At 36.2% G+C, this 24,439-nt stretch overlaps 1 protein-coding gene across 1 annotated transcript; it reads right to left on the bottom strand.

Moving 5' to 3' along the window:
* Positions 1-2,974: 2,974 nt before the first annotated feature.
* Positions 2,975-15,660, bottom strand: LOC147505399 (uncharacterized). The gene is made up of 4 exons (XM_086605532.1): positions 15,543-15,660; positions 14,203-14,537; positions 3,683-5,188; positions 2,975-3,511 (listed from the first exon to the last, which is right to left on the bottom strand). The coding sequence occupies exons 1-4, from the start codon at positions 15,658-15,660 to the stop codon at positions 2,975-2,977; spliced, it is 2,496 nt and encodes an 831-aa protein (XP_086461658.1).
* Positions 15,661-24,439: the final 8,779 nt, after the last annotated feature.

The following is a 24,439-nucleotide window of genomic DNA, read 5'->3' as shown; positions in this document are numbered from 1 at the left end:
TAAATGTAGGGGGTATCGCAAAAACTATCTTTAAATGTGGGGGCTATCGCTAATTCCCCCTTCCCCATGATTAATTGTTGGGGATGGTTATATGAACTCCACTTAAAGTGACTAAAAAACTCCACCACTAAATACAATGAATTAGAAGTTGATTTTTGGTGGAGATATTTGGCACATAATAGATATCATTCTCACAAAAAAATCAAGTTCAATTGAAGATGTGCAACCTCGTCGAAAATCGTTTAGAATGTTATTAAATTATCCAACGGTCTAGATTTTTTAAATTTGGGTATAACTTTTGACAAAGTTAAACATATTCGACTAAACTGATTTTTTGTGGGAGTACGTGTTCTCCATCATGTGGTGTATATCTCAACAAAAATTTAGCCCTCAATTCATCTTGTAAGTCAACTTTTAAGAGTGGAATAAGTTTAGAGTCACTATAAGATGGAATTCATATAACCATTCCCATAATTATTTGTACATTTTTTTCATTTTTATTTTTTGCTTTTTTTGGTAAAGAATTGTTTTTACATTTTTGCATAAGTGTAAGAGGAAATGTGGATTCAATCTATCATAGGGTGAAGAACTAGAACGAAATATGTGGTTATCAAATAAGTTACATTATCATATCATAAATTTCTCAATGCATGCATGTAGGCATGTAGCCGCTATAGTCACGAAGTTATTGTGTTAAGCTTTTGGCACGTACAATTGGACATAAATCTTCAAAAATGGGCGGGGTTAGTTCTCTTATGATTCACAACTTCACAAGGCACCCAAAATAGATATCGCCACAATTGTTGTGTACTAATTGAGGAATAAACCAATTTTTTATTCCCTTGATTCATCATTCATGATGGTATATAAATAAATCAATTTACAAGCATAAGTATAGTGTTAAATACAGAGAACAATGGAGAAAACGGCTTGCTCTTCTCTTTCTATTCACCTCAATAACAAAGACCTAGCTAATCTAGAAAACTACCAAACTAACTCCTAAACTTATGCTAAGAATCTTTCCACAATATACAAGATTTCCACAATCTACAAAAATATCCTATTACTCCCCCTCAAGTTGGAGCATGCAAATCACAAATACCCAACTTGCGTAACAAATAACCAAACTGCTGATGCCCAAGGGCCTTTGTCAAAATATCAGCTACCTGATGACCAGTAGGAACATATGATGTGGAAATATTCCCAGCTTGCAACTCATCACAAACAAAATGACAAATATATCCCGTGCTCTCATGAAAGCATGGTTCTTCAACTCATCACAAACAAAATGACAATCCGCCTCAATATGCTTCATGCGGCTCATGAAAGATGGGTTCTTCACAATGCGGTTCGATTATCACAAAATAACCGCATAGGTTGAGAATGAAGAACACCAAGAGAACGTAACAATGACTTTAACCACTTAAGCTCACATGTTGTGACAGCCATAGCATGATACTCTGCTTTGGCAGATGAGTGGGACACCGTATGTTGTTTCTTGGTTTTCCAAGAAACAGGAGACCGACGGGTCAAGGGACAAGCCGCCTAGTCATTATCACAAAAAGCATGCAACTGCATATCACTAGGATGCAATAAAATTCCCTGACCAGGGTGTCCTTTCAGATACCGTAAAACACGAATAGCAGCATCCCAATGAGCTATCTGCGGGTTGCTCAGAAACTGAGTGAGAGTATGAATAGAATAACTCAACTCAGGGCGAGTAACAGATAAATACACCAAATGCCGATATTGGTCCGGATGCTCATAGGGATCACCTGCCGCAGATGCAAGACGACGATTCTGCTCCATCGGAGTATCAATAGGTTTACAACCCAACATACCTGCTTCCGTCAAAATATCCAAACCATACTTGATTGGGAAAGAAATAATCCCTCATTACCATGAGCCACTTCAATACCCAGAAAATATTTTAACACACCAAGATCCTTCATATGAAAACAAGAACTTAAATATTTCTTGAACCGCAAAACCACATCATGAGTGGAACCGGCAATTATCAAATCATCCACATAAACAAGAACATATATGCAGAGAGACATTACCCCGCTGATAACTGAACAAGGAGTAATCTGCATACGACTGTACGAACCCAAATCTTCTCAAAGCATCAGACAATTTGGCAAACCACTGTCGAGGCGCCTATCTTAAGCCATACAAAGACTTATGTAACCGACACACCTTCCCTGGAATAGGACTACTGTACCCTGGAATGAGCTGCATATATACTTCCTCCTCCAAATCCCCATGAAGAAAGGCATTGCAAACATCCATCTGATGCAACTCCCAATTTTTGGTGACAGCAACAGCAAGAAAAAGACGAACTGTTCCCATTTTAGCAACAGGAGCAAAAGTTTCATTATAATCAATACCGGCCACCTGACGATTACCAAAAACAACGAGACTTCCCTTAAGGCGTTCAACATCACCATTTGCATGATATTTAATTTTATACACCCAACCACTACCAATCGCCTTCTTACTAGGAGGTAAGTCGTCCAGAGTCCATGTACCACTATTTTCAAGGGCATTAATCTCCTCTTTCATAGCCTGACGCCAACCGAAATCTTGAACTGCTTCTTTGAAGGAAGTAGGCTCTTTACGCTTAGTAATTGCTGCCAAAAAATGTTTATGTCTTACAGAAAATTTATTACAATCCACATAACAAGCTATATTGAACTGTTTACCTGAGGAACGAGACGAAGCAGGAGAAGCAATAGATGATGCAGGGGGGTCTAACTTTCGAACAACAGTGTTGGTAACAAAACCATGAAGGCGTGTAGAAGGTTCTTTAACCCGATGACCCCTACCAATTTCCTCATTATTTGGCAATGGAACAGTAGTATCTCCAGCTTCAAGAATTTCTTGACTCCCCCTTAAATGCAAAAATGTTGTAGTGTCACATGGTACCTCACCAACCATCACCGTACTCGGACTCGGTGGAGCCATCAAACCATCACGATATGTCACAGCACCCCCCAGAACCTGCACTAGCAGACGCCATACTCCCTGACGGAACACCACCCATGTCTACAGCACCGTCACCACTTACTCCAGCACCACCCACGTCTTCAGCATCACCCAACTCACTCATGACATCAATCCAAGTATTAGGTGACAAATATTTTTTAAGCTGTACAGGAGTAGAACTATGTGCAGGTTCAGGTTTGGAAAAAGGAAAAACATGTTCCACAAACTTCACATCTCGACTAACAAAATACTCATGGGTATCTAAATCATACAATCTCCAACCTTTTTGACCAAATGGATATCCCACAAACACACACCTCCTAGAACGGGGTCCGAATTTATCTTTAACACGAGGCCTATTGGCAGCATAACATAAACACCCAAATACCTTTAAAGCAGTAAAAGGAGTTGGACTCTCAAAAAGAATCTCATAAGGGGTTTTACCATCCAAAATAGGGGTTGGTGTTCGATTAATAAGATGACAAGCAGTCACAACACATTCACCCCAAAAATCAATAGGCAACTGAGCTTGAAAACGCAAAGCACGAGCAACATTAAGAAGATGTTTATGTTTCCGCTCCACTTGACCATTTTGTTATGGAGTATCCACACAAGAAGTGTGATGCAAAACTCCCATTTGAGCAAAAAAATCTTGTAAACATAAAAATGCTTGCCCATTATCACTCTGTAACACCTTAACATGCTTACTAAATTGAGTGTTGACCATTGCACAAATTTTTTTAATCAATTGGCCAACTTCATACTTTCCAACCATCAAATACACCCACGTCGCTCGAGAACAATCATCAACAATGGTAAAAAAATATTGAGCACCACAACTAGAAGCAACACGATATGGCCCCCAAATATCACAATGTATCAAATCAAACAAATCAGAAGCTTTATTCGTACTTAAAGGAAAAAAGTTACAAGGATGCTTAGCCAAAAAACACACTTGACAATCGTCATCAGAAAACTTAGTAAAACTACTACTACTGAGTACTCCAGGTAAAGACCGCGCCACCTTCATAGATGGATGACCCAAATGCCTATGCCATACCAAAGCGGAGTCTGCAACTGTTGAACGATTTGCTTGAACACAACGAACTGGACGAAAAAGATAGACCCCATTACACTCCTCCCCCACTCCAATCAGGTTCCTCAAACTCCGGTCTTGAATAGTACATAGCTTGTCAATGAAAAGGAATATAACTTTCTGTTTTTCTAAAAATTGAGACACATACAACAAATTACAATTTAGAGCTGGAACATATAACACATTGTCCAGAATGAGGTGTTCACTTAGTTTAATACGACCTTCTTTAGCTGCAGTAGTATGTTTACCATTTGGAAGACCAACAGGTTCTGAAGAAATATCGTGCACATCAAAAAATAAATCGAGGTTACCGGACTTATGGTTTGTTGCACCTGAATCAATAATCCATTGGTTTAGATATTTCTTACCATACAACTGTGGAGTCGAAGTCGAGACTTTAGAAGAAGTTAAAGCAGCTACCAATTGCTGTAGTTGGACATTAGATAGGGTAGGCACACTTCCACAATCTACCCCACTAATACCACTGTCCATAGCAGCAGCAAAACCACCTCGCCCACGGCTTCCTCCATGGCCATAATTTCCTTGGCCTCCTCTGCCACTCGACCTACCACCACTACGACCACCATTAACAGCCCACTCGGGCCACCCAATCAAATGAAAACACTTGTCTTTCTTATGACCCTTGCGGCCACAATGAGAGCACAGACAAACATTAACACTACCCTGCGCCCTACTTTGCGCCACACCATCAATCGCAAACCCTACCACATCATTGCGAGAATCTTGAGTAGCAGTGACAGATTGGTGTCTCTCTGCAGAGAGCACCTTACCATGCGCATAGGAGAGCGAAGGAAAAGGATCAAGAATCAATAGACCAGAAGCAACGTCATGATATTTTTTAGAATCAAGACCCATTAGAAACTGATGCAATTTTTCGTTTTCTAGAAGAATACGGTACTCACCAGCAGCGGAACACGTGCAAGAAGGCAACTTTATGGCACTCGCCAATTCTTCCCACAAAGTACGCAATTTACTATAATACTCAGCAATAGATCTACCCCGTTGTTTGCAATCAGCAATCAGATTTTTGAGTTCCTGAATACGAGGACCATTACGAAGATAGTATATATCACGTAGATCATCCTACAATACTTTAACTTGATCAGGAAAAGGAACAGTTTTTCCTAATTGAAGCATCAAGAGTGTTAAAAATCCAAGCCACAAGCATAGAATTAACGATTCCCCATTAACCATAATCCGGAGAATCTGCATCCGGTGCAGGAATAGTTCCATCGACAAACCCTAATTTATTTTTAGCACGCAAATTATTACGAAAGGAACATACCCACTCATCATAATTATTCCCTTGTAATAAAATAAGACTAATCACAGACCATGTACCTTCCGATAGATGAAGATAATAAGGGGGTAAATGGTTCATATTGAGAGACAGGCCAGCATTGGAGATTTATCAATACCAGACATGATATGGTATCAAAACAAAAAGGAAAAACGAATTGAAAAAAAATTTGCCCACCGTCACAGGATTGAAAATAGCTCCGATACCATGTTAAATACAGAGAACAATGGAGAAAACGGCTTGCTTTTCTCTTTATATTCACATCAATATATATAGATATAATAACAAAGACCTAGCTAATCTAGGAAACTACCAAACTAACTCCTAAACTTATGCTAAGAATCTTTCCATAATATACAAGATTTCTACAATCTATAAGAATATCCTATTACATACCACACATCAATCTTCTTAAGGCTGAAAAAACTCTAATCTAAGCTATAAATAAAAGGTTAAAATTATTGCATGTACTCAAGTCTTGTGAGAAATTTATTCCATTTGGGTCCGGTTTGGGACTCAAGTTTTGTTTTACTCAAATTTACTCAATTTCTTGACCGTGAGATTGAGTCTATTAAAATTAAAGACAAAAAACCAATATTGCTTTCTCTCACTATGATATCAGTCACATCACATAGGACCCACTTCACTTTATTTTCCATTGTGGGTTTCTCTTCCACCCTTTCTCTATGAGATTTGGACCTTTTTTTTTTTTTTTTTTTTTTTTTTTTTTGGCATAAGTGTAATGAACAAATATCCATCTCCTCTTTCTATCCCATTGTTATTTTAAAATCTAACAAAATTAATTGATGCCAATTTTTTTGGTATTAGTGAACAAAACTTTATATTCATCAAGTTCGTTCTTAGCAAAACCTATCACCTTAAAGTTGGATGAATTTGTCTAGTTAATTAAGACCACAATTAAAAGATAATCTCAATTCTATTTTTTTCGCTAACAGAACATATATTTATAAAATTAAGGGAATACAATCAGAGTCTACACAACACTTGGGAAAATAGCTAATGTCAGAGGACCTGGCAGCCCATTTGGCAAGATCATGTGCCTCTCTGTTTAAAATTCTACTTAACCAACTAAAACAAACATAATTAAACCTACTAGAGTTTTGAATAATGGATCTAGCAATATTCTATAGGGCCAAGCAATACTGGATTTAGGGGACTTTAAACAGTTGATAACAGTTGCATTATCTCCTTCAAAGACAAAGCTTTTTGCTCCTATATGTTACGCCAAGTTCATTGCCACCTCAGCTATCAAAATTTCACTTTCTTCTATTGTAGTGGCTCTGAATCTTCTTATTGCAGTAGCTATTAGGTTTCCATCTTCATCCCATGCCATAGCTGCTCCTAATCCAGCATTCTTATCAAAGGCTCCATCAAACTTGATATTTATATAAGGACACACATGAGTTTGGGAACTTCTCATATCTTGTAGTCTGTTATTATTCTTACTACTATTATTGTGTACTTCATTTGAATGTAAAATAGAAGAAGAACTAGGGTTATTAACATTTATAGCTATACAGTTTGAATCTTCCCTTTTGAAAGCCTTCAGTCTTTTCTCCCATTGAGCCTTGGTCCCTTCAAGAATGCCTTCTCTCCTAGTTGCTCCTTTGTCAAACCTTTCCAAGTTTCAGATCTATTGTCCCACAAGGCTTGCATAAGAGTACAAGCATATACCCCAAGGTTAGTTATGGTGTCATCTTTGCTATTACACCATTCCATTATCTCATCTAGCCATCTCTAGGCTGTCCAGCCCTTAAGCACTTCAGTTCTCAGCCCCAATGGTGATGCAAACTGATAAGCACCCAAAACTATAATATAAACCTCGTAGATACATTACATATTGGTTAATTATGTATGTAATAAATGCAAATTAATTGTATTTTCATGATTTTTGTAGATTACGACACGTAATGATGAAATTTCATAAAGAATCGACATTTTAGCATGGAAACAGGTAAATATGCTAATTGGAAACAAAACCTTTTTATCAAGTTCAAAAGAAGCCCATTGGAAGCTTAAAAAGATCATAATCAAGTCCATGAAGCTTGGTCAAAATAGTCAATTTCGGGTCAACCCTAGTCAAATCTTGTAGAAAAATGAACGAAACTTCATAAAATCATATATTTTGACTCCGAACTCCGTTTTGGGCGTATGACCTGTCAAAACGATCATCACGACAAGCTCTACACAATGGAATATAAGTTCTATCAATTGACTAGACTGATGGAACCTATACATAATGGCATATAGGTTCTATCAATTAAAACAGGTCCGAACCAAGACAAAGTAAAAATCTAATTACTATTCATCATGATATCATCAAGTGGAAGCTTATGTAATCACCTACTTTCTCCACTTAATAAATACATAAACCACTCCTAATTATTTGTCTTGTAATGGGAATTATTATTCACCCACTTTCTCCACTTAGATTAAATTATAACATTTGGATTGAAAATGTAAGATGTAATTTTGGTCACCTATTTCACTTTTTTGAAACTATAAATAGGAGGGGTGGTACTCTAAATAAATTTGCCAATTTAGTTGCGATTTGTGGCCTTGTAGCTCTTCACTCTCTTTTAGTTTCAATTTTAGGAAAATAATTCTGTAGTTTAGGAAATAAGAAACTTCTTTTTTTTCTTCTTCTTTTTATTTTCATTAGTTGTATTTATTTCACCATGAGCTAACTCATTCCTTGTGGAGGGTTAGATAAATCCATGTGAGGATAACTCTACTAATGAAGATGTAATTCAATGGCTTAAAATTTAACAAGTTTGATTTTTACTCCAATTACAAAATAGTTAGAAGTAGAAAACAAATTAAACTAGAGGTTGAAGAAGTGCTCTAGAGAGAGGGTGCTAATTTAATCACTCATGCTAGTAGAATCTCTTTAGAGATTTAGAAATTCTACTAGGGATCAAAGTTTAATTTCTCACTTTGATTTGTCTATGAATCAAAATGAATATGAAAACTAACAATTGAAATATGTTTTTCATTAATAGTAGTTTGAATCACATGGTAAATCAATCCTCCATACTTCTCTCTCTTCTACCTTCTTTAATAATTTTAGAATAAATTTGTTATTAGTAACTTTTGTAACTTGTAATTAAAAGAAGTGTAGTGTAGTGTAAATACTTCCACCTAAAGTCTTCTCTCATTTAAGGTTTCTCTTGAGTAGTCTAGCTAAGTTGTGAACAAGTGCTCTGGTTCTTAGGCATGGGACGATTCCTTTACTCGAACTATATTTCAACATGAATCGAGATTAAGATAATTAATATAAGTGTGAGTTGGAGTAACGTCTAATTTAATTATTATCACAAACCATAGGATTTTGGCCCATTCACACTCAAACAAGTGATGCTCAATAGTTTTCTTCTTATTAAAACAGAAGCCACACATAACATCCTTGTTTTTTATTTTGTTTTCTATTCTTTCTCCAGTAGGAAGAATATGCATGTACATTTTCCATAGGAATAACTGCTCTCTAGCAGCAACCTTTGCTTTCCAAATCCTTTTGGTGGTTTTAGTTTAGAAGGTAGAATCACAGTTATCCTACTCCTTTGTTTTCAGCAGATGGAAAGTTGATTTAACAGAGATGCCCCCTTTATTACTTGGTCACCATATCAATTCATCTGCCCCTCCATGAGGTCTGACATGAATTCCATTGATGAGCCCAGTAATAATAAGGTCAAAAGTTGTCACACCCGGAATTTCAACAAAATCGGAAAAACAATATTTGTTCCCGACTATTCGATTTTTGAAGTGTGATGCACTCTCAACTTCAAAAAACCCATCATCTATTTAATTATTCTAATAATTTGAAACCAATAAAATTTTTAAATAAACAAAAGTTCTCTTCATTTCAAAAATTCACAAATATGATTAAGTTACAAATTTCATTTCAACAACTTTTTAATTATAATTACAACTGAAAATACAAAATAAAATTGTCTCAATTGAAAATCTATTCCACCTCAAGGGAAAACAAAACATATCATATAATGCGACGCTAACGCAAACCACAAGCAGCAACCAACCGTCTTCAACACTAATCCTGTCAAGACTTATCAACTGGGTTTATTTTATGAACACACCCGATAAGCAAACATGCAAATCAGGTCAGCATTATAAACAATGCTGGTATGAGTAGCCCTAAAATATAAAATATAATTATATATATATATACACAATCCATAAGGCAGTTAGTTCCTCCACCGAGGCGCCTTAACTTCCAACGACTAATACAACATTATTAAATACACTAATTAAGGCAGGTAGTTCCTCCACTGAGGTGCCTTAGCTTCCAATCCATATTAGATCAACTGCATCCAATAATAAAATAACAAAACTAAAACTTACTCTATACTTAAGATGGTGTAAGCCTAATCACAGAGTGGGTCTCACCTACATAGCTAATCAATTCAACCTACCCTTCTGCAAAGCCATTGTGAATGCAACATAAATTACAATAAATCATTTATTATAGATTTAACGTACACTTTGATATATCATCACAATTATTGTTTAAAGTTTCTTCAAGTGTCTCTAGAATCACGTCTTCTCTATGTCTTACCTAGTTTCCCTGGCTACCACAATGCGCCCCCCCCGCCCGAACATGTACATCCACATGCCTCCCCTCACGTAATGAACCACTCTGTGCGTAATTACCCTAAGCGGGATATCGCATACCAGGTAACCCCCACACGAACGTCATTACGCGGGTACTACCACTATTTGGCATAAAATACAACGCGCGTCTCGTTATAAAGTTTGCGAACGAGATAATCAAGCCACTATTCGACTACGCCAAAAGGGCCATTCAGATTCACTGAAATGCTAGAAGGGCTAATCAAATCACATATGCCCTTCACATGGGCCAATCACATGAGTTGTGGTAGCTAGGTTCCAGGATTTTCGTTACGTAATTTATTCAGGTATCATACGTATATATCTCATAACAACTTTCATTCTTTCACGTGCCAAATAAATTATTGCACTAAGCCACAATCCCTTAGAAAATATCCACAAATATCATATAATGTCACAATTGCTCCAAACGTACCGCATAACATTTTTATAGCGTTTTAAGAATATCATGTCTCTTAAAATCTCACACTCGTCACGTGTCAAAAATACACAATATCAACGTCAAATCTTTCTTAGATAATGACAAAACAGTTTATACAGACTTCCACAACATGCTACCATTGGATTAGTCTATAAAATTTACAACATAAAAGTAATGTAATTAAACAGTCAATAGTCCACAATCAAGGTCCAAAACCAAAGTCCAAGAGTCTAAACATTTAAAGACCCAATTGGATCTATTTTAATTTATATGGACATAACCCAAACAAAATAGAAACTAGCCCAAAGAAAACACTAGTTAGTTTCATCCCAAGCCCAAAAGTCTAAAACCAACCAATTTATCCAACCTGACCCAATTAGGGACATAAGGACCAGCCCACATAAAAACATAAAACCAGCCCAAGAACAACTAATTGGTTTGGCCCAACAACTAATATAGAAACCGACCCAAAACAAAAATAGATACTGGCCCAAACAAAACAAACCAACTTAGGTCCGGTCCAAAGAAAACAAAAGAATAGATTTTTTGCCCAAAGCCTGGCCCAACTGAGGTCGTCTTCCTCACCTGCTCCCTCCACCACCAGCCGCCACCGGATCAGCCACTCCTCACTTCCTCATTCCAGCAGTTTTGCTCCTTGTGAAAAACCCTATCACTTTAATAATAGCTCCAACTCAATTTCCTACATTGATAACCCTCCCTTTAAATGGAGATCTAGATCGTCCGCCATTAACAACCCTTCAAAGCTCCGAACAACACCCAATCTCCAGCACTCCATCACCCCACCACCAAACATAAACCAACCCACAACCACCACATCAAGAGTTCACCTAATCTAATCTACTAAGTGATTTCTCTGGGCTACCATTAACGCCCTTCCAAGCTCCAACAACCCTCGACATCAACCAAACATACCTCCCTTAACCCCCGACATCAACCAAACATCAAACCCGTAACAACAACATCATACACACAATAAACATTCAAACAATATACAGGGACGATTTCTCTGTCCTTTGGGCTTAGCTTGCGCAGCCATTAACTCCTTCAGAGTTCCAACAGTCCAATAATTCAATAATCCAGGAAAAACAATATATGACATTTAACCATTCGGCAAGATAAGAAAAAACATCGAAAGAAAAAATGAGGCAAAACAAAAATGGAGCAGAGACAGTAAAGTTGTTTCTTCGTTTGGTGAAATAGAAAAACATAACTACTCACCTGTATCGCGAAAAGTATCTAGAATATGAAAGAGAATTGATTCTAATGCACAATCCGTGTCTCCGTTCTTCTTTGTGTTTTAGCTGTTTAGTTTTTGTTTTATGAAAACCTTCTTTTTTCTTTCCAAAGACTTTTCTAAATAATATTACCTACCATATATTATGTTTAACTTTTTAGAAACTTCCTATTTTACCAAATATTTCTATTCCTAATATAGAATATTATTTCCTATTAAAAATATTCTATTTATTACATACCTTATATTAACATCTCTTTCGAAAACTTTCCAACTATTAAAAATCTCTACACAAAATTCAAAATTCAAAATACTTGTTTTCCCTCTTTTCTATTTTATATCAAAAAGTCAAACCCACATTTACTAGCCCGTTGACCCAGAAATAAATATCAAATTCCAAAATACTAAATATTGTTACGAAATAATGTAAAAATAATTTGGGGTCTTACAAAAGTATCAATTAATAATTGTTGGTTCCATCCTGAGCCATCCTTTGTCATAAGGTGTGACACCTTCCAGTATTGTTTAGTTCCTACTGGTGGTTGTAGGTCTTGCAGGAGGATGGGCTCATCATGAAACATCAACCAGGGATTAGTAAAAACTGAAGTATGAGCCTGATAAGATCTCAAAACTGTAGTTTCAACCCCTTAATAGTATTATATTTAGACCAATTATGTTTATAATAAATAAGAGTTAGTATTTTTGTGTATTTCAGGTCTTGGAATCAATTATGTGAATAAATATGTTACTTTTGCAAGAGAAATGAGTCAAATTGCTTGCTAGATAAATTATATGATTAAAGCACAAGTTTCAAGGAGAAAAAGCATTTTTAAAGCCTAGTCAAAGAAGAAAAGTCAAAGTCAACACGGGTAGAAAAATAGCAGAAAAGTCAACAAAACTTCCGCAAGCCGTATCTTTGGACTCAGACCTCGGAATTGGGCCTATTATATATAAAAACAACTGGCTCGGAAAGAGCTTTCTAATGATTTAAGCCTTAACCCAATCAGAGTAGTAAAAGTAGACGAAAATAGTGTTATAATAAATTTCTACAGAGAAACCCTTTTTGAACTTAAGTAATTAGGTTTTGAGCTTGATTTAGTGGCATAAAACATAGCTCCAAAGCCCATGCACGAAATTGTAAACTTAATCCTCTCTTATATAAAGAGGGCTAAGGCTAAACAAAACTTGGCTACTCCCCTCTTTAGTTTAGTTGTAAATTAAGATTCTCTCTATCTCTGCCTCCCATTAGTTAGAATAATTTAGCTTTCTCTCTCCCACTTAGTTTAGTTTAATTAGGGTTTATAATTGTAGCCTCCATAAAATCTCCATTAAAATACCTTCAAGTTATTATTATTATTCAATTAAATTACTCTTCTTTACATTATGTCTTCCTTTCATTGTTTTAGTTTAATTAATCCAATGATATTAAGCTAATCTCCCCGATTAGAGGGAGTGATTATGAAGCCTAATGAGAAATAGATTGCTTAGTAGAATTATTTAATTGTGTATGTGTTTCAATGCATTTAGTTTATTGTATGACTTCCAAAATAAACATATAGTAAATTAAACTAGGGATTGTTATAATTAAGTCGAGAGACTTGGTTGTAATAATCCTACATGCTAGTAATAATGACTATAGAAATGTAGGTTGTTGCTAGGGATGATAAAGTTTGAGGCTTTAGGTTGGATCATTGCGTGAAAACCTAAAGACAATCTCTTTTCAATGAGTAATTTGTAACTTGCATGAAACTAATCATTAGGTTGGTTTATTACTCGCTCTATATCTTTTTCTCATCATTAATTCTACTGTTTCTTCACATTCAATTTACTATTTTCGTAGTATAAATTCACATCCATAAATATTGCTCTCACCATTGTTTCATTGTGTTTGATTAGTTGAATTCGTTAAGTCTAGAGAGTTAAGAGTGGAATGATTTCGTACTCTATATATTTTATGAATATATATGTGAGAGTAAGAAATAAATAATTGATAACGTAAGAATAGGTTAGAGACATCTAGTATTATTTTTTACGGTTTATCAGAGCCCCACCTCCTATTTTCCACAAAGACCATTTATAGACTAGCTCCAGATTCTTTTTAACACCTCTCCAAAAAAAAAAGATGCATTGGAACTAAGATTGCCTGGTTTCTTAAACCCTTTTCTTTCGTATGCAGTAACAAAAGTTTTGTACCATAAAGATTCTTTATCCTTAAGAATTCTCCAGCTTTGTTTAGCTAGGAGAGCTTTGTTCATATCTGTAAATTTCCTAAACCCCAGTCCACCTAAGGTTTTTAGTTTGTAGAGGTTATCCCATTCAGTAGTGTGGATGCTCTTAGAATTCTCATGCCCCCACCACCAAAACTCCCTACACACCTTGTCCATGTTATTACACACATGAGTAGGCAGGGAATAGGTGGTCATGACATAAAGAGGAGTGGCTTGGTCTACTACCTGTATTAGCACAGTTCTCCCAACCTGAGAGAGAAGTCTTGCTCTCCAACCTTTGATCTTGTTGTGGATATGATCAACCAAGTAAACAAAGTCCTCACATTTCCTATCAGTGAGAATGATGGGTACACCAAGGTACTTATCTTTATTTGTGAATTCTTTCATTTTCCAAAACTTGTTAAAAATCTTTTTATACTTAGCATGTACATTTTTACTGAAAAAGATGTTGGATTTATCCAAATATATTTGTTGACCAGAAGCTTTGCAATAATCATGAATGATATCTTTCAAAGCTCCTGCCTCATTCAAAGCAGCTTTTGTGAAAACCAACAAATCATCTGCATAGAGTAAATGTGTAATAGAGGGGGCACATTTTCTAATCTTTATGCCAGAAATCATTTTTTGGCTATCTGCCTTATTTTATCATGCGAGAAAGAGCTTCAGAAGTGAGAATAAAAATATAAGGAGGACAATGTATCTCCTTGTCTCAGTCCCCTTTGGGGGAAGAACTATTCCAAGGGAGATCCATTTAAAAGAACTTTAAAAGAAACAAATGAGAGCCACTAATTTATAAGACTTCTCCATTTGTCACAAAACCCTAGGTTTTCAAAAATATTATTAAGAAAAGGCCACTATACCTTATCATAGGCCTTGGCCATAACTAGTTTTAAAGCAACCCACCCATCTTTTTTCTTATACATCCTATTCATATTGTGAAAAATCTCACTCGCCAGCCCTATGTTATCACCTATGTTTCTGCCTTTCACAAAGGCACCTTGAAAGGGAGAAACAATTTTATGAATATGACACTTCAATCTATTTGGTAAATTTTTTGAAATGATTTTATAAACAAAATTACAAAGACTTATAGGCATAAATTTTGAAATATGGTAAGGAGAGATGATTTTAGGTATCAAAGCTATAAAAGTTTCATTAAACTTTGGGTTGAAAACCCCATTGTTAAAGAAATCTTGAACATAACTTATAAAGTCTTAGCCAACCACATCTCAACAGGATTGGAAAAAAATCTCCTGGAACCCATCAGGTCTAGGGACTTTGAGGGCCCCCATCTTCTTCACAACCTTCCAGATATCATCACTAGAGCGTATACTAACTAGCATGTCATTTTATGTACTAGTAGTGCAAGGAGTAAACAAAGCAGCAATATTATCATCATGAGCAGGCATATTAGAAGTAAAAAGCTCCTTGAAAAAATTATTTATGTTGTTTCCTACATTGTTTCTACCCTCCACCCAAGTGCCAACATTATCTTTAATCTTATCTATCTCATTTTTTTTTTCTTCTATATATAGTAGAAGTGTGAAAGAACTTAGTATTCCTACCATTTTCTTTGAGCCATGTGGCACTGGATTTCTGCCTCCACATATCTTCCTCCTTAATTGTCCAGCCAATCATTGAGTTGGCCTTTAAGGTCTCTGATCTCCTCACATATAGAGGCATCTAACTTTTTACACATCAGTCTCTCAAGTTTATTTTAGATCCTTCTAATGTTAGAGAAGACATTACCAAAGACCTCTTTATTCCATTTACCCAATCTAATTCTAGTCTTAGTGATTTTTGTCAAAACATTACAATCAGGTTTTACATGGTTAACATCCTTCCATGCCTCCTCACTAGTAGGGAGGCATGTATTATACTTAAGCCACATGTTGAAGAATCTAAAAGATCTATAAATCTTGTTAACTGTACCACATAGATTAATATTTAAAGCAAGATGATCAGAGGTTGCACACACAATAGAATTAACAGCAACATGTGGAAACAATTCAAGCCAGGATGGAGTAACTAGAACTCTATCTAACCTTTCCAAAATATGGCTCTTAAACTTACAATTATTTGACCAGGTGAATTTTGGCCCCTTGTTATCAACATTAAGCAGACCTAAGTCATTTATAAAAGAATTGAAATCTAACATGCAATTACTAAACACTGCTCTACCCCTTGATTTTTCATCTAGTAATATAATCACATTAAAGTCCCCAAGTAACATCTAGGGGCCATGAATATTAGGAGCTAACAAACGAATATCATTCCAGACTCTAAGTCTATTGTGGGAGATAGGCTCCCCATAAATAAAAGTAAAAAACCATGTTTGTACCTCTAGATAGTTAGTAATTTTACCTGTCACATAGTTTGGATTAGCTCCCAAGATTTCCAGCATGACTCCTTCCTTCTAGAATATTGCCATACCTCCTTTTGAACCCCCATAAAAAGACAAAAAGAACCCTTGTAGTTTATATTAGAACCTACTTTCCTAATTCTCTTTTCCTTAGCTTTCATTTCTAGCAAACAAATCACATCCGGTTTATGTTGTCGGATAAGGTCTTTTAGATTCTGAACCATCGTGGAGGTTCCTATTCCACGACAATTCCATGTCATCATTGAAAGCAAGACGGCTGTTTGGGGATAGCCACTGCAAACCCAGACTGTGGACTAGTTGCATCAGAAAGAGTAGGACTAGGCTCACATTTAGCCTCCAGTGAACCCTGCTTGCTACCATTCTGATAACCCTTATATCCACTCGGGATATCCATGTCACCATAGATTGGTTGAGAGCCACTACCAGAGCCTATTTCAAACATCAACCTTCGGTTCACCATTGAATTTTCCATTGCTAAGGGAGTCAATTGATCCACAATCCTCTCATATTCTGAGACATACACTTCTAAATCAGCATTATAACCCTCAGCTTCTACTGCATGCACTTCTAAAGCAGCATTAAACCCTTCCTCTTGTTGCTAATCTTCACTCGATAAGGACTCAGTATCCTCCTCACTTTCATCTGACTCATTTTCATTTAACTCATGAAACGGGACCATTGCATATTGCTTGCTACCCTATTCACTACTGGAGCTTGAAATAGTGATAATATTTGCGTTTGGTTGTAGCGTACATGCCCTCGACTTTTCTTTCGGAGTTTATCAGCGTTCTTCTTTGCTTTTTAGGATTTTATCTCAGCAACCCTGATACTACTCCTTCTGCTCCATCCATTATTTCCATCATTCATGATGAGAGAGATATCCAACAATTCTTTCCTTTTCTTTGGGTTTGTGGAAACACTGTTTAAGAGAGAGTTGTTTGTATGAGAAGGTGACTTTCGCTCCTTTTTGTGTGTAGATGGTGTATGGATGATGTAGATAGATGATGGTCGTTGAACAAATAGAAGCATATCAAAACCTAATTATCCCTCAATAAGTAAAGGATGAGTAGGGTATCGTTCCACTTTTAAGTGTATGTTATGTGAAGGACATGACTGGAAAGGGGGTTTAAGGGATTAAAAACTATGATTATAGAGATTTAGATTCTAATGCTAAACTAAACTAAATTAACTAAACTATTGAAAATTTATAAGAGAGGGAATTCAAGAGATTAGAATCCACCAATACTCTTAATCTATGACCTTCTGCTTCATAGTTGTTCTTACAAGTAGACTACAATTAGGCAATCGAGCAAGTGCCGATGCCCTCTTGGACGAAACATCGTTAACAATTAACTCTACTTAAGGTTGTTCCTATATTTATGCTATTAATATCTTCTTTCCTTTTATGTAAGCTCGGGCAGCCATTCAATGTATTACCAAGGGCAACATCAAGGAGTACTTCCTAATAGGGCGGCCATTCAATGAATCACCACTTAAGGCAAACACAAAGAATACTTCCCCTAGGCAGCCACTCCCTGAGCTACCACTTCTAAGGCAACACAAAGAATACTTTTCTAACTCTAAAGAACTATACTACTAGAAGAAAAGTAAAAAACACTAGCATGATATTAATATTGCAAAACATAAACCCTATTCTATACTTCCATCCCCTGGTGTGGGCAATGGAACTAATAACTGAAAACATAAAGAACTAACCTGATTGAAGAACACCATGAACTAGAAGAATCATTAAACCTTAAGCACTGGCTTCATCTCCTCCCTTGAAGGAGAAGATTAGCCTTCCATAAAGAAGGAAGAATACAAAGAACGAGAAGAAGAAGAGTCGAAGAACATAAGACTAGAAAGACTAATTTATTAAGACTCAGCTAGTTAAAACCGATATTTTATTATTAATCTCTCTCTGCCTCAAGTTCTGGAGACAAGAATATAAGTGAATTGGAAATTTACATGAGGCACTTGGGTCCTCTATTTATAGGGGTTACAATGAGCTCTAGAAGCATTCCAAACCGTCATTTGTTTCCTAATACAAATAGACTTCTTTCAGAGTCCAACTTTGTCTCCAAAACTGAGAAGGAATTGGCTACAGTGTCGATTCATGCATCTGGATGCACTATTCATACGTCTCAGACGCGATCAATGCTTCTGGATGCTCGATCCATGCGTCCCAGACGCATAAGTCTATTTTGTCTCTTCTGCTCTATCCTTCTATCCTCTTTTGCGAGCTTTGGTCCAAGCAACAAGTCCTTTAGGCCTTGGGCTTCCAAATAGGCTTTAAAATAGGTCCAAGTCGCATTTTTAATAGCTTCAATTCCTTGGCCTTCTCCATGATTGTCCACGGGCTTCCCATGTGATCCTTAATGTTGCGAATTGCTCCATTTTATCCCTTTTTCTTTAATATTCTACAAAACTCTCTTTCTCACCTGTAGAATCTTAAAACATAACTTACAAACACTATTAGTCCACTAAGATGGCTAAACAAGAGGCATAATCGAGGGTTAAATTGCACTTTTTGAGCACTTATCAAAGGGATGGTCATATGGTTTAGCTTTATGTTTGCGCTTCCACCCTCTCGGGCCGTGTGAAGTTGTTTTGAAGCCCCTCCCTCAACTTCCCAATGTAGTCTCGTACTAGTTAAGAATTGATGGTGCATTGTTTATGTGTCGATTTTTGTCAAACCTTTGAGTTTCGAGGTTTTTGGATGTGGGATGATTGGGTGATGGAAGTCTTGAGAGGGTTATGGAGATTTCTTTTGCACTACCTCGAAGTTTGCTCTATTTTTAATAAGGATGTTATCTGGGGTGTTTTGTGGACCAGAGTCATATTGGGTTAGGGGATGGTCTTTTGTTTGAGTTGGTTGACAATCTAGGCCCACAGTCCAAGCCATATGGTCCTGGAATCCAAAGCTTGAGGCCTTGAAAACTATCACGTGGGTGTTTAACTCTGAAGTCTCAAAATGCATACTTGAGTCAGAGCCAGACTGGATCACACCCGAGCTTGTCCCACTAGTAGTAGGGTCCTGGGCCACTTGCATTTCAACGTCTCTAAAAGTATATGTTGAGTTTGCAGAGATACCTGCACTTTGGGGCCCAACTCCTAAAATGCCAACGGTGACATCACCTTTGTCCTTTACTGCTTGAGTTTTGCTCGGCATCTCCGACTGCCGTATTCCCCCTTTATCGCCACCTGTGAATCTTGCCGGTGAGCCAAACAAGTCCCTTTCCGATGCTGGTATCTCATCAAACCGTAACCGCTGCTGTGCTCCAGAGAACGTAATGGATTAGGGACTGGTATTCGCAACTCCATTGAAAAACATAACTTCCTTAAGAGCATAGGAAAATTTTGGCCTGATATCCTTTGGTGATCCTCCACACTTGATAATGTTAGTCCGATACTTTTCCCTGAGTTTACAGGTATAGTGCTCATGTCCAATCACACCACAAAAGTAACAAAGGATTTCAAGCTTTTCATACTTTAAATTTGACTGTGAAGGTTGTACTTGTTTCCAACTTGATTGTTAGATCCTTTAACAGACGTTCCTTGATGTTCATAGCCACTCTTACTCTTACAACATGGGTTTGAAATGTTGTTGAGCAAATTAGGTCCGTCTCCTTTACCGTTCCCAAACATGCACCAATTTTCTCCACATTTCCTTTATGGATCCTTTCCTTAGGTAAGCCGGCCTCAAATTTGTACCCATAAGTTAACCATGTCGAAATGGAAATCATCAAAGTTTTCATGCTTTTTCCATTCTTTGATGGAGAAAATCTATCCTTGAATGAGCCATGGTCCATTATTTGTCACATGGTTGTATTCTTCCTCTTCCTTGAACCTTATTTTGACATGCTCCTTCGAGAGTAGCTCTAAGTGAACTTCTCCTCATCTAGATTGCCAAGAGCGGTGAAGATCTTTAGCAAGATCATTGAGCTTTAGAATATGTCCACTAAACATCTTCCCCATAACAGTTTTTTTTTTTTTTTTTGCATCTACAATCTCTTCCTCATTTAAGTCGTCGATTTCCACCACATTGTTTCTATGGGAACTGAAGAGATTGTTAATCTCTTCCTGTAGTAGATCCGTAGATCCAGTTTGTTTTTTGAGGAAGAAGAGGACTCACCTCTAATCATAGAGGAGGGATTCATATTAGATAGATAATAAGTGCTAACATATTTAAGTTGTGAGAATCTTACAATAAGAGAAGAAAGAGCAAAAAAATGAAACATCAGAGTTAAACTAAGAACAAAATTAAAAGCACTAAATTTAGTTGAGATGTGAATTCAAAATTTGAAAAGAAGGGGGGGAAGGGGGGAGAGAGAGAGTCTGGGTCAAGGTCGGATAATCTCAATTCTAGCACAATGAATTATTATGTCAAAAATATATATTTTTTCAATTATGTACTACTTGTGTGATCATGTGGATAGTTGGGTTGTCATTTGAATCACATTACACAACTGCTAGTGATATTAGTGAAGTTTTTGGGGTAGAGTTTCAAACAAAAAATAATTGATGCTGGTGTAAGAATCATTCTCAATCACCTCAAGCAACTAGAATGAATCAAATACAATTATTTGAAAAACCTGATTGGGTGCCCTCTAAGGGTGTCGATGGGTGCTCGTTTAATCGAAACCGGAACTGTAAAAAAAATCATGGTTTCAATTTCTATTTTTAGGAACCGTTTAGAAATGGGTACTAAAAAATACCGGGCTATATAGAACCGGAACCGAAAGATATTTTAACAAAAAAAACAAACCATAACTGGAACTGGAATCGGACCAGAACCGAATGTTATCATACTTTTAACATAAAAAATATCATAATAAAAAATATAAAAACTTAAAACGTTCATTTATATATTACTAAATTTTATTTATTAGTGTAATATGTAGTTTTCATAGTATTTAATATTATAAATATTAGAAAAATATAGCTTATAACTTTAAATATATGGTTTTATTTAATTTATTATTGAATGTCATAATTACTTTTATCAATATTTAAAAAGCAACTCGTTCGTGCATCATTTTTGTGTTTTTAGTACACATTTTTTAAGAACCGAAATGAAAACCGAACTGGGAATACTTGCTAGGAACCGATGGTTATTAACTTATTATGGGTATGGTTCCACAATTTTAAGAATCGAAACCGTAAAATTAAATGGTTCTTGGTTCTTACCATACCATAACCGGATCGTTGACACCCCCCTAGTGCCCTCCACCTTTTGTCTTAGCTCTTTGGTATTTAGTTTTTATTTATATCTTTTATTTTGTTTTAATTTGAACAAAGCATTGTGAAGTATAAGAGATTGGTTTAATGAGTCTCTCACAGGTATACTAGAAATAGGCATGGCCGACCCTAAATTCCAATAAGCCCTATGCAAGCTATCTTAAAAATGGGCATTTTTGTTCCTTTTTTAAGTTGACTGGGTTTTTGTAAGATTTTAAACACAGTAGTGGGGTTTTCTACGTAGAATATGGCCCTTGTTTATAGTTTATTTTTAGGGGCCTTGTGCAAGGGCTTAGACAGCATAGGCCCTAGAAGCTGGGCAGGAAACGAGCTGGGTTTGGGTCGGATATGACCAAATCCGAGTAGTTTTACCATATCCAAGCTCAAACTCGATATACCCAATCGGATAACACTAAAAAAAAAATTAAAAAAAAAAACCCAAAACTTATATCCGGACCTAAATCCGACCCAAATTAAAAAAAAAGGATATTAAAATCAACCTGAACGGATATTCAGGTTCGCGTCGATTCCAAAAATAGGTCCTACATGACATCATCATTGGAGAAAGCTCTTCTGTCTTTAGTTATAGCCATTAGATGGACTCACTGCTTGAGGGCCAAGAAATTGAGTAAAACTCGAGTAAAAAAAATCCGGTCCCAGGAACGATATGCCAACTGTTCTCTTTTGTCTGGAAAATAAAACCTATCAACCTCATTATCTACGATAGACTTGTGAAAACGTCAAACACGAGGCGAAGAATGTCATGAACAAGTTGTTGCAACTGTCATGTGTGCCTGTGAAGATATCGTGCATACATCACCACTTTGTCACTTCTAAAAAGATCCTCTATATACAACTTCCACGTGGCAAAAATGGATGTTTCGTCTGTGAAAAATTATCATGCCCCACGTCAAGGGGAACATTTCGTGAATGGATGACATCATTTGTTTTTTGCTGATGATAACGTATGCTCTCTGCATATCGGCATTCCGCACCGTCCTCGAGCGGCTTTTGTCCCTTTTGACTTTTGAGTGTAGTTGTACTCCAAATTTGTAATGTTTGATGCACTTTGATTAGATTAATAAGAATATAACACTCTAAACAAACTTATTAGGAATTAAAAACAAAATCAAGATTCTCTACATTAATGATGTCTTGTTAGAACTAAGATTTTCGGTTCTAGGAATATGAAGAAAAATTCCTTGTTTAAATTGAAATTGGACTACAAAAAGGAAAACTTATTGATTTTGAATTTTATTGAGGGCTCATTATTTTTTGATAAATTAACACAATTCCCCAACCTCCAACCTTTTTCCTATTTACCTATTTACTTGACTATCGGCACAATTAGGTAACATCAGCATTGACGTACTTTACTTTACCTACTTCACAAATACTAATACTTAACTGATGGGATTACCAACTTGATCAAAGATCATCATCTTAATGCCATGAGAAGGTGATAAGTGATGACTCAATCACGTCGCTCTGCAGTGCGGTCTCATCTTTGCTACAACGCCACAAATTATTGGGAAATCCTTCTCACATTCTCACAACCTCACCTATTCACAAACATCAATTTCTATTCAATTTAATACGTGCAACTTCTTGGATGTCGTTTTCACTCCCACGTGGTTCGATTTAGTACTTCACTAGCATTTTCCGTATATAAATTATGAGTATACAGTCATTTTCCCAGAAATGGCAAAAAATAAGAGCAAAACAGAAACAATTTATTTTTAGATAATTATCTATAGATTTTCTTACAAACATAAAATAAGCAAATGTATGGATGACGAAGCGTGTCGGCTATTTATCCCAAAAATCCTTGGTGGGTCACCTCTTCACATGAGTGGTCAATGTCTTTAACTCTGTATCTGATTCAATGATCAAACCACATAATTGCAGAGATATGGGCCACAATCCAAAAAAGGTCCAATTAATGGAACAGGCGAACAGCTTGAGTGTGGCCATGGGCCCATCAACTTAAATAGTGAACTATATCAAACGGATCTTAGGTATTCTTTTCTTTTTTTCCTTTTTTTTTTTTGGATATGCGTATGGATTATAGAATCTTGTACTATCAAGTTGTATTTTTATCAAGTTTTGAAAGGTCTAATTTTCTTTAGCAGCCAACAGAACTTTTGATTTTGAGAAATTTAACATGTGCAGGCACTTCACTCAATTTTCTCAACCAGACCCATGATTATGGATAGACAAGTAGTGTTTACTTTTCTTATTAAACGGTTGACGTCGACGCTATAACAATTGTTATGGTAATTAATTTGTTCATAATCTTAGAACCTCTACTCAAATGTAATTATCAAAGATTTCAATGACATCACATTAGCTTAAACTATGATGTCATTGATATCAACCACTTTGATTACTTATAAACTAATAAGATCTACTTACTTTCATCTTTCATGTGATATTGCAAGTTAGATCTGTCTAAAATTAGGCTTATTGACATATATACATGAAAACTATAGTAAGTAGCTTTATCTGATTCATATTAAAAAGAAACACAAGGTCCACATCAGTGCTACGTAGGATTATGGTACCCGTCAAAGAAGAGATGACATCATTCCACCTCATCCACAGCAAATGTGACGCGTCAAAATGCGTAACTACCGTTGACGTCCACCGCATTTGGCCCCAACCTCAGTATTTCATATAAAATCATCTTCATCCGTTAGGCCAACACACTCCACTTTCACAAGTTTCTCAATATTGATTTTATTCTGACTAGATTTCTATATATCTTCTATTTGTGCATCAGTTAATCAATCTAGTTATTTGTTTGTACGTTAATCGTTAATCGTTTATCGATCGATC

Source organism: Coptis chinensis, chromosome 4 (assembly GCF_015680905.1).
Source record: "Coptis chinensis isolate HL-2020 chromosome 4, ASM1568090v1, whole genome shotgun sequence".
In the NCBI taxonomy this organism is placed as follows: Eukaryota; Viridiplantae; Streptophyta; class Magnoliopsida; order Ranunculales; family Ranunculaceae; genus Coptis; species Coptis chinensis.
The sequence above is the reverse complement of the archived record's forward strand: the minus strand, read 5'-3'. Positions and strand labels throughout refer to the sequence as shown.

Bases quoted from the DNA above. Each gene is read 5' to 3' on its own strand.
- LOC147505399 (XM_086605532.1), bottom strand. From the start codon at position 15,660: ATGCCTCTATATGTGAGGAGATCAGAGACCTTAAAGGCCAACTCAATG. The intron at 14,538-15,542 runs GTAGGAATACTA...TACTCTATGCAG, and splicing joins CACATGGCTCAAAGAAAATG to ATGATTTGTTGGTTTTCACA. The intron at 5,189-14,202 runs GTAGTAGACCAA...AAAGTATTGTAG, and splicing joins GGAGAACTGTGCTAATACAG to GATGATCTACGTGATATATA.